Genomic DNA, 10,686 nt, shown 5'->3' with positions numbered 1-10,686 from the left:
CCAAAATATAACTTTTTGGTAAAAACTCAACTCGTCATGTTTGGAGGACAAAGAATGCTGAGTTGCATCCAAAGAACACCATACCTACTGTGAAGCATGGGGTTGGAAACATCATGCTTTGGGGCTGTTTTTCTGCAAAGGGACCAGGACGACTAATCCGTGTAAAGGAAAGAATGAATGGAGCCATGTATCGTGAGATTTTGAGTGAAAACCTCCTTCCATCAGCAAGGGCATTGAAGATGAAACGTGGCTGGGTCTTTCAGCATGACAATGATCCCAAACACACCGCCCGGGCAACGAAGGAGTGGCTTCGTAGAAGCATTTCAAGGTCCTGGAGTGGCCTAGCCAGTCTCCAGATCTCAACCCCATAGAAAATCTTTGGAGGGGAGTTGAAAGTCTGTGTTGCCCAGCGACAGCCCCAAAACATCACTGCTCTAGAGGAGATCTGCATGGAGGAATGGGCCAAAATACCAGCAACAGTGTATGAAAACCTTGTGAAGACTTACAGAAAACGTTTGACCTGTGTCATTGCCAACAAAGGGTATATAACAAAGTATTGAGAAACTTTTGTTATTGACCAAATACTTATTTTCCACCATCATATGCCAATAAATTCATAAAAAATCCTACAATGTGATTTTCTGGAATTTTTTTTCTCATTTTGTCTGTCATAGTTGACGTGTACCTATGATGAAAATTACAGGCCTCTCTCATCTTTTTAAGTGGGAGAACTTGCACAATTGGTGGCTGACTAAATACTTTTTTTCCCCACTGTATGTGTGTGTGTATATATGTGTGTGTGTGTTAGCCCAGCGTAATGATGAAGGTCTTGTAGACCTCTCTGTAGGCGTTCCTCAGCAATGTGTGTGTGTGTGTGTGTGTGTGTGTGTGTGTGTGTGTGTTAGCCCAGCGTAATGATGAAGGTCTGGTAGACCTCTCTGTAGGCGTTCCTCAGCAGTGTGTGTGTGTGTGTGTGTGTGTGTGTGTGTGTGTGTGTGTGTGTGTGTGTGTGTGAGTGTTAGCCCAGCGTAATGATGAAGGTCTTGTAGACCTCTCTGTAGGCGTTCCTCAGCAGGACATAAGGGAAACAGCTCTCCAACATGTCCTGGCTCAGGAACGGAGACGCCTCCACGATCTATAGAGTAGGTAGGTGGACAATCAGGTGAAGAGAATACATTATTCATGCATACTAAAAGGTTAATGTACAGTAAAAATGATTATTGACTAAAGTCAGACGTTTTCTCCTGACCATGTGACCTGACAGGGGAAACGTCTGGGACCTTGTTATGGGCCAGTCAGTAATCCTTGTCCGAGCCAGAACGGCCCATAGGGACCTCGTTATGGGGCCCTGCCATTTTCAACATTACTATAAGTAGAAATACTGTAGGCTATGCATGTTTCCAAGGAGACCTGAGCCTACCATGTGCAGGAGAAGGTAGATGGAGTCTCTGTTCTTGCTGTCCATTCTATTCTCTACATTCTGACCCAGCTGGAGCAGAGTGGATGACGCCACCTAGAAGAATAGGATCACCTTTGCAGTTCATTTAAATCTACAGGACAACTGTTTTATTAGATGAGAATGTCCCGTATCAATATGACTTGTTTCCGAGATGTGTTTCAGGTTGATTACGTACCAGGAGGAACTCCTTGAGGTGCTGTTCTATGTTCTTGTTCTCGGCGGTGAACATGGCTGCAGACAGCTGATTGACGGCCGTGGCCAGACAGTGGATGTTGTTGTGGTGCCCTGTGTTCAATCAATCAATCAATCAGCTGGTTGATGGCCGTGGCCAGACAATGGATGTTGTTGTGGTGCCCTGTGTTCAATCAATCAATCAATCAGCTGGTTGACGGCCGTGGCCAGACAGTGGATGTTGTTGTGGTGCCCTGTGTTCAATCAATCAATCAATCAGCTGGTTGATGGCCGTGGCCAGACAATGGATGTTGTTGTGGTGCCCTGCGGTCAATCAATCAATCATCAAAGCAGAAGCCAGAGCCACACTGCTAGAGGGAAACCTAACTAAATGAAACACAACCCTTTTTATTTGGAACACTTTTCACAACAGGAACAGTCAACTCCCTAGACCTTAGAAGGTATCCTTTAGATCCAGCACCAATACAAAAGAAGATGGCCACACATTCTATATCTCCGATGTAACAACAACAATCTGCCGACGTTTCGACAGAACCTGTCTTTCATCAGGGTTTCCGAATCCTTTCATTCCAGGCCATGTTTTAAACGCAGAGAGAAAAACCTGAAAATGAATGCCATCTCTGATGTCACCATCTCGCTGACTATTGATCCACAGTTTTTCATCTGGCTCGGTGCCAACTCACTTAACAGGCTGTTTGACAAGACTAACTTTATGAAAACATGTGAGCATTAAAAGCTGTCTGTAAAAAAAGCCTGCATCCCAAATGGCACCTTATTCCCTATATAGTGCACTTCCCTATGAGCCCTGGTCAAAAGTAGTGCACTATTGGGGGTGAAGGGTCATTTGGGACGCAGGCAGAGTCCCTAGTAAAAACATTTATTTCATTAGTCAACCTCTCTGAGTTAAAGTCAGTGGGGGAATTCATAGCTTTCAAAGGTGTCACAGTGATGACTGCATTGATGTCACTGTGCTCCTAAGTTCTGGTAAACTGGTGTGACTGGTGGCTGTGGAATGTCAACCGCATTGAACCAGTTAGCATAAGTATGGCAAATTCTAACTTCCACTCACAGTGAATTTCACTTAGTCGAGCACTGACGTCATTGGGAAATTAGGTGAAAATGTTACTTATGATTCACCCCTGAAAGATTCAAATGATCCAGTACCTACTGTGTCCTTCCTATTCAGCACATAGCTGGATCTACACCAGTGCTGAGGGATTACAGCTGGATCTACACTAGTGCTGAGGGATTACAGCTGGATCTACACTAGTGCAGAGCGATTAGAGCTGGATCTACACTAGTGCTGAGCGATTACAGCTGGATCTACACTAGTGCAGAGCGATTAGAGCTGGATCTACACTAGTGCAGAGCGATTAGAGCTGGATCTACACTAGTGCAGAGCGATTAGAGCTGGATCTACACTAGTGCAGAGCGATTAGAGCTGGATCTACACTAGTGCTGAGCGATTAGAGCTGGATCTACACTAGTGCAGAGCGATTAGAGCTGGATCTACACTAGTGCAGAGCGATTAGAGCTGGATCTACACTAGTGCAGAGCGATTAGAGCTGGATCCACACTAGTGCTGAGCGATTAGAGCTGGATCTACACTAGCGCTAAGCGATTACAGCTGGATCTACACTAGTGCAGAGCGATTAGAGCTGGATCTACACTAGTGCAGAGCGATTAGAGCTGGATCTAAAATAGTGCAGAGCGATTAGAGCTGGATCTACACTAGTGCTGACCTATTCATTTCGGTTAATCGCTCAGCACTAATCTACACACAACAGATGGCATGAGAAGTGTAGCTTTTGCTATTTTAACACCTAATTAGGATCCAAATAAACACATGAACACGTGAATCAGACATGCACTCAACTCCACATTGGAGCAGATTTCGAGATCCGCAAAGAAAACATTTTAAATGCTGTTTTTTTTTGGGGAGTGAACTACGTGTATCACGTTAAGGTCAACATACAGCCCTGCAAGAATAATTTCCCCAAGGGTATAATAAAGGTTATCAGATTAAATGAACATCCTCACTTCCATACTGTCGACCGTAAGAGGAGTTGGGGTTCAGGGCCAGAGTAGGCAGCGACACAATGTAACTAACGTTGTTGGTTTTGCAGTGAACTACATGTATCGCTAGGGTTGTTGTGACCTTATGCTCCATAGGGAACGAAAAGGACATTTAAGTAGATGTATCACAAGTCAACAACCCTGTCCTTACCTCCATAATGTCTGCTGTAGTAAGAGTTAGGGTCCAGAGCCAGGGTGGGCAGAGACACCGCGATGTAAATCAGGAGGAGGCAGGTCAGTTTGTACTCCTCATCAACAGACGAGTTATCTGGAGAGAACAACTCATATTTAGCTAACTTTCCTTTTTTTTTTTTTTTTTTTTCTAAACTCTAGAAAATAATGTTTTCTAGAGTTTAGAGAAACTAAAAAAAAAAAAAAAGAAAGTTGAAAGATACACAAGCATTTCTATTAATATGCATTAATAGGTTCATTTTCTGTACATTTGTTTGACTTTTAGCCAATCGGTGCAGAGGCCAGCTATAGAGAGGGATACGTTGTGGAATCCTGCTGTCCTATCATAAAGCTGTGTTGGGCAAAACCCATAAAGTGGTCCTTCGAGCCGGATAGTCTTGGAACATGACCAGTATAAATACTGACATCCAGGGACTATTGTATTTACCTGTACGCATACTAGCGATGGCTGCCACTAGGGCAGGGTCGATGTCACAAGTCAGACCTGCCGCAGACGCCAGCTCAAACACCGTTAGGGTTACCTGAATCATTTAAACAAGATGTCTTTAACAATATATATCTTAAAGAAGCCTCCATTTATTTATTCAGCTTATTTGTACCTTTTAGCTTCTAGCGGAGCAAAGGGCCTCCATTAAGTGAATATTTTTTTCCTAAACTGAGACAATAAAACATTGGTTAACTACTGTTCCCTCTTTCTGTAGCGTGGGGTATGGAAGTGGGGGATTTTGGTGGGGGGCAGAATGTTCCCGTTGAGGTGGTTATTTTAGCTGAGAGGGTTGCAGACCAGACAGACATTATGTGTCTCTCTCAGGGAGGTCAGCCTGCCTCTGCTTGGAGGCTGGTGCTGCTGACGTCTTAGGGGTTGTCCTGAACCAGGCTGTGGCATGTCATGTTTTCTCTGCAGACCTGGGTTCAAATATTATTTGAAATCTTTCAAATACTTTAAGTATTTGTTTTAGCCTGCTTGGAGTGCCAGGTTGGCAGGGTTGGCACTTTTGGGACTTTTCTATTGGTTCCATTGCACTACACAAGCTCAATCCAGCACAGCTAAAGTTATTTTTAAGGATTTCCAATAGTATTTTAACCCAGGTCTGGCATGTTTGCTTTGTCTGTCCTACACGAAAGCAGGCCAGGGGGCTTTCCACAGTCAGAGACAACTCATAAATAAGCTTTTTGCTGCTCTGCTGCTCTGTTGCTCTGATGCTCTGATGCTCTGCTGCTCTGCTGCTCTGTTCCTATGTTGCTCTGCTGCTCTGTTGCTCTGCTGCTCTGTTGCTCTGCTGCTCTGCTGCTCTGTTGCTCTGCTGCTCTGTTGCTCTGCTGTTCTGTTGCTCTGCTGCTCTGTTGCTCTGCTGCTCTGTTGCTCTGTTGCTCTGTTGCTCTGCTGCTCTGTTGCTCTGTTGCTCTGTTGCTCTGCTGCTCTGTTGCTCTGCTGCTCTGTTGCTCTGTTGCTCTGTTGCTCTGCTGCTCTACTGCTCTGTTGCTCTGCTGCTCTGTTGCTCTGTTGCTCTGCTGCTCTTTTGCTCTACTGCTCTACTCATGTTCGATAACTGACACTGATGTGAAAATAGTAACACTGTAATTCAAACAAGCTACCGTATTAACCATTGTTTATTGGTAATTATCCTACCCTACCCTACCCTACCCTACCCTACCCTACCCTACCCTACCCTACCCTACCCTACCCTATCCTATCCTATCCTATCCTATCCTATCCTATCCTATCCTATCCTACCCTTCCATACCCTACCCTATCCTATCCTATCCTACCCTACCCTACCCTACCCTACCCTATCCTACCCTACCCTACCCTACCCCTATCCCTACCCCCACCCCTACCCCCACCCCTACCCTACCCTACCCTATCCTATCCTATCCTATCCTATCCTATCCTATCCTATCCTATCCTAGCTTATCCTATCCTAGCCTAGCCTAGCCTATCCTACCCTACCCTACCCTACCCTACCACCCTACCCTATCCTATCCTATCCTATCCTATCCTAGCTTATCCTATCCTAGCCTAGCCTACCCTACCCTACCCTAGCCTATCCTACCCTACCCTACCCTACCCTACCCTACCCTATCCTACCCTACCCTACCCTACCCTATCCTACCCTTCCCTACCCTACCCTACCCTACCCTATCCTACCCTACCCTCCCTACCCTATCCTATCCTATCCTACCCTACCCTACCCTATCCTATCCTATCCTACCCTACCCTAGCCTAGCATACCCTACCCTACCCTACCCTATCCTTACCTACACAACCCTACCCTACCCTACCCTACCCTACCCTATCCTATCCTATCCTATCCTATCCTATCCATCCTACCCTATCCTACCCTTCCATACCCTACCCTATCCTATCCTATCCTATCCTATCCTATCCATCCTACCCTATCCTACCCTTCCATACCCTACCCTATCCTATCCTATCCTATCCTACCCTATCCTATCCTATCCTATCCTACCCTAGCCTAGCCTAGCATACCATACCCTACCCTACCCTACCCTACCCTACCCTACCCTATCCTATCCTACCCGACCCTACCCTACCCTATCCTTACCTACACAACCCTACCCTACCCTACCCTACCCTATCCTATCCTATCCTATCCTATCCTATCCTACCCTACCCTATCCTATCCTATCCGATTCCTATCCTATCCTATCCTATCATATCCTATCCTATCCTACCCTACCCTATCCTATCCTATCCTATCCTACCCTAGCCTAGCCTAGCCTAGCATACCCTACCCTATCCTATCCTACCCGACCCTACCCTACCCTATCCTTACCTACACAACTCTACCCTACCCTACCCTACCCTACCCTACCCTACCCCTATCCCATCCCTATCCCTATCCCATCCTATCCCATCCATCCCACCCCTATCCCTACCCTTCCATACCCTACCCTATCCCTATCCCTATCCTATCCTATCCATCCCACCCCTATCCTACCCTTCCATACCCCTACCCTATCCTATCCTATCCTATCCCTATCCCGTCCCATCCCTATCCTACCCTAGCCCTAGCCTAGCCCTAGCATACCCTACCCTACCCTACCCCTACCCCTACCCTACCCTACCCTACCCTACCCTACCCTATCCCTACCCGACCCTACCCTACCCTATCCTTACCTACACAACCCTACCCTACCCTACCCTATCCTATCCTATCCTATCCTATCCTATCCTATCCTACCACCCTACCCTATCCTATCCTATCCTATCCTATCCGATTCCTATCCTATCCTATCCTATCATATCCTATCCTATCCTAGCCTATCCTATCCTAGCCTATCCTACCCTAGCCTATCATATCATATCCTATCCTATCCTATCCTATCCTACCCTAGCCTAGCCTATCATATCCTATCCTAGCCTATCCTATTCTATCCTATCCTAGCCTATCCTATTATTTACTCTCAGATTATGTTCAATTTTCTAAGCAAAACATGCTGTATGCCTATGTATTTGTAAGGAAGATTTATGGAAGAACAGAACATTTGCTGTGATATTTATCTGTTCTGCATCAATGCTCTACTCTAGACCAGGGAGATGTTTATACTGTACCTTGATGTCTGTGTCAGGGGAGACCAGGTCCCTCAGGCTCTCAATGGGCCCCATCAGGTAGGGGCAATGCTTCTGCATGATCTGAAGACAGGGAAAAGAGGGATTAGCTTGGTCATACGGTTCCTAGGGCCAGGAGAGTTTTCTGCAGGAAATCAATACTTTATTTGAAGCCTCCATCATTAAAGCGACTCAACAGATATCATAAACAGTCGTGGCAGCTGGTGTCACCTTGTTGACAACTGACTTTACACTGTTATAACATGACACAAACAATACACACAACAGCCCTATACCCACAAGAGGGGAATTCATTAAATGCTCCGTTCAGTATATCATAAGTGTAAGTGTGTCTCACGTCTTCCAGTGTGTCCTGTGCCATGGTCCTAAAGGACAGGATCACTCCGATGATGGTCATCCTCTTCAGGACGTTCTCTCCCGCTGGACAGGAAGACAAGAGAGGAAAAGCTACATTCATTCAATCTATTTTCCTTTTAGTATCATGAGGCACAGCACCCGAGACCTTGTGATCAAAAAACTGAATCCATGCTTGACATCTCTGAAATCATGATGTCAATTGGTTGAGCTCCAGTTGTGTACTGCACAGATCTAACAGGATCAGACGGGATTCAGTCCCCCTGAGGTGTTTCACATCACCATCAATTGATAAAGCATTCTGTTTGGCTGTTTTCTCATCTTCCTCCTGTTCCCCCAGCAGCTCACTTGGCGCTCTCCTCTGGAGGTTAGTGTGTGTGCGTGCGCAAGTGTGCGTGTGTGTGCGTGCATCCGCTTGTGTTACCAGGCAGTCTCTTCTGGAGGTTAGCCATGGCCTCGGGTTTGTCAAAGTTAGCTCTCATCTGAACTAGCACATCCATGTTCTCTATCACCAGTTTCTGATGGGAGAGAGGAGAGGAGAGGAGAGGAGAGGAGAGAAGAGAAGAGAAGAGAAGAGAAGAGAAGAGAAGAGAAGAGAAGAGAAGAGAAGAGAAGAGAAGAGAAGAGAAGAGAAGAGAAGAGAAGAGAAGAGAAGAGAAGAGAAGAGAAGAGAAGAGAAGAGAAGAGAAGAGAAGAGAAGAGAAGACAAGAGAAGAGGAGAGGAGAGGAGAGGAGAGAAGAGGAGAGGAGAGGAGAGGAGAGGAGAGGAGAGGAGAGGAGAGGAGAGGAGAGGAGAGGAGAGGAGAGGAGAGGAGAGGAGAGTTGTTAGATTCTGTTAAACTACCAGGTTAAGAGTACAATCACAGAGTTCATGTTAAATTCAATCTTATTGTCAACGTTCTATCATGTCCTGGAAGAGTTGGAATAACACATTGATGAAGAGACATTCTCTCTTTCAGACGGTATGTGGATTTAACCTTTATTTAAGCAGGGACAAATAAGATCCTTTTTTAAATATAAATTCAAAAAGGGATGTTCAGGACACAATGACCTTCATCTCCTTTTGGACTGGGTGGGGGGAGTAAGACTGACTTCATCGTTCAACAGCGGCAGATCAGAGATAGACCACCAGCCAGCCTTCTGAGAGATATTTACGAGCCGTCTGTAATTGTTTGATGCTTAATCCTACCTTGAGTTCTCCGACTTGTGAGGTGATGTGCCACATCAGGTTCTCACTGAGGAACTTGAGACCGTACGGACCAATCAGCTCGGCAAGGGCCTGCATCTCTGGGCAGATTAGGGATGAAGGGGAGAATATGGATGTTTAGTTAGACTGTAGTTTAGACTGTAGTTTAGAATGTAGTTAAGACTGTAGTTTATACTGTAGTTAATACTGTATTTTAGACTGTAGTTAATACTGTAGTTTAGACTGTAGTTAATACTGTAGTTTAGACTGTAGTTTAGACTGTATTTTAGACTGTAGTTTAGACTGTAGTTAATACTGTAGTTAATACTGTAGTTTAGACTGTAGTTGACACTGTATTTTAGACTGTAGTTAATACTGTAGTTTATACTGTAGTTGACACTGTATTTTAGACTGTAGTTAATACTGTAGTTTATACTGTATTTTAGACTGTAGTTTAGACTGTAGTTAATACTGTAGGTAATACTGTAGTTGACACTGTAGTTTAGACTGTAGTTAATACTGTAGTTAATACTGTAGTTTAGACTGTAGTTTATACTGTAGTTGACACTGTAGTTGACACTGTAGTTTAGACTGTAGTTTAGACTGTAGTTGACACTGTAGTTTAGACTGTAGTTTAGACTGTAGTTGACACTGTAGTTTAGACTGTAGTTTAGACTGTAGTTGACACTGTAGTTTAGACTGTAGTTAATACTGTAGTTTATACTGTAGTTGACACTGTATTTTAGACTGTAGTTAATACTGTAGTTTATACTGTATTTTAGACTGTAGTTTAGACTGTAGTTAATACTGTAGGTAATACTGTAGTTGACACTGTAGTTTAGACTGTAGTTAATACTGTAGTTAATACTGTAGTTTAGACTGTAGTTTATACTGTAGTTGACACTGTAGTTTAGACTGTAGTTTAGACTGTAGTTGACACTGTAGTTTAGACTGTAGTTGACACTGTAGTTTAGACTGTAGTTGACACTGTAGTTTAGACTGTAGTTTAGACTGTAGTTGACACTGTAGTTTAGACTGTAGTTGACACTGTAGTTTAGACTGTAGTTTAGACTGTAGTTGACACTGTAGTTTAGACTGTAGTTTAGACTGTAGTTTATACTGTAGTTTGGTATTTGGTATTTTATTAGGATCCCCATTAGCTGTTGCGAAAGCAGTAGCTACTCTTTCTGGGGTCCACACAAAACATGAAACATGACATAATACAGAACATTAATAGACAAGAACAGCTCAAGGACAGAACTACATACATGTTTTTTTAAAGTCACACGTAGCCTACATATCAATACATACACACAAACTATCTAGGTCAAATAGGGGAGAGGCGTTGTGCCGTGAGGTGTTGCTATATCTGTTTATTGAAACCAGGTTTGCTGTTTATTTGAGCAACATGAGATGGAACAGAGTTCCATGCAATAATGGCTCTATGGTATACTGTACGCTTTCTTGAATTTGTTCTGGATTTGGGGACTGTGAAAAGACCCCTGGTGGCATGTCTGATGGGGTAAATGTGTGTGTCAGAGCTGTGTGTAAGTTGACTATGCAAACAATTTGGGATTTTTCAACACATTAATGTTTCTTATAAAAAGAAGAAGTGATGCAGTCAGTCTCTCC

General features: G+C 44.2%; 1 protein-coding gene across 4 annotated transcripts in view; it reads right to left on the bottom strand.

Annotated features, from left to right (window-relative positions):
- Window positions 1-777: 777 nt before the first annotated feature.
- Window positions 778-10,686, bottom strand: part of nckap1l (NCK associated protein 1 like) — a 47,802-nt gene continuing 37,893 nt past the window's right edge. For 2 of the 4 annotated variants that reach the window (XM_045222804.1, XM_041887298.2), the window contains exons 23-31: window positions 9,058-9,155; window positions 8,293-8,386; window positions 7,852-7,934; window positions 7,497-7,577; window positions 4,347-4,440; window positions 3,879-3,995; window positions 1,635-1,744; window positions 1,421-1,513; window positions 778-1,135 (exon numbers count right to left, since the gene is read on the bottom strand). In XM_045222804.1, coding sequence (XP_045078739.1) covers window positions 1,019-1,135; window positions 1,421-1,513; window positions 1,635-1,744; window positions 3,879-3,995; window positions 4,347-4,440; window positions 7,497-7,577; window positions 7,852-7,934; window positions 8,293-8,386; window positions 9,058-9,155 — 887 coding nt within the window. In that variant the 3' untranslated portion in view covers window positions 778-1,018. Of the gene's footprint in view, window positions 1,136-1,420; window positions 1,514-1,634; window positions 1,745-1,813; window positions 1,955-3,878; window positions 3,996-4,346; window positions 4,441-7,496; window positions 7,578-7,851; window positions 7,935-8,292; window positions 8,387-9,057; window positions 9,156-10,686 lie in introns of those variants that run through there. The other 2 variants (XM_045222805.1, XM_045222806.1) reach the window with 2 other exon arrangements.

The sequence above is a fragment of the Coregonus clupeaformis genome, chromosome 10 (assembly GCF_020615455.1).
Source record: "Coregonus clupeaformis isolate EN_2021a chromosome 10, ASM2061545v1, whole genome shotgun sequence".
Lineage (NCBI taxonomy): Eukaryota > Metazoa > Chordata > Actinopteri > Salmoniformes > Salmonidae > Coregonus > Coregonus clupeaformis.
This window is presented reverse-complemented; position numbering and strand designations above follow the sequence as displayed.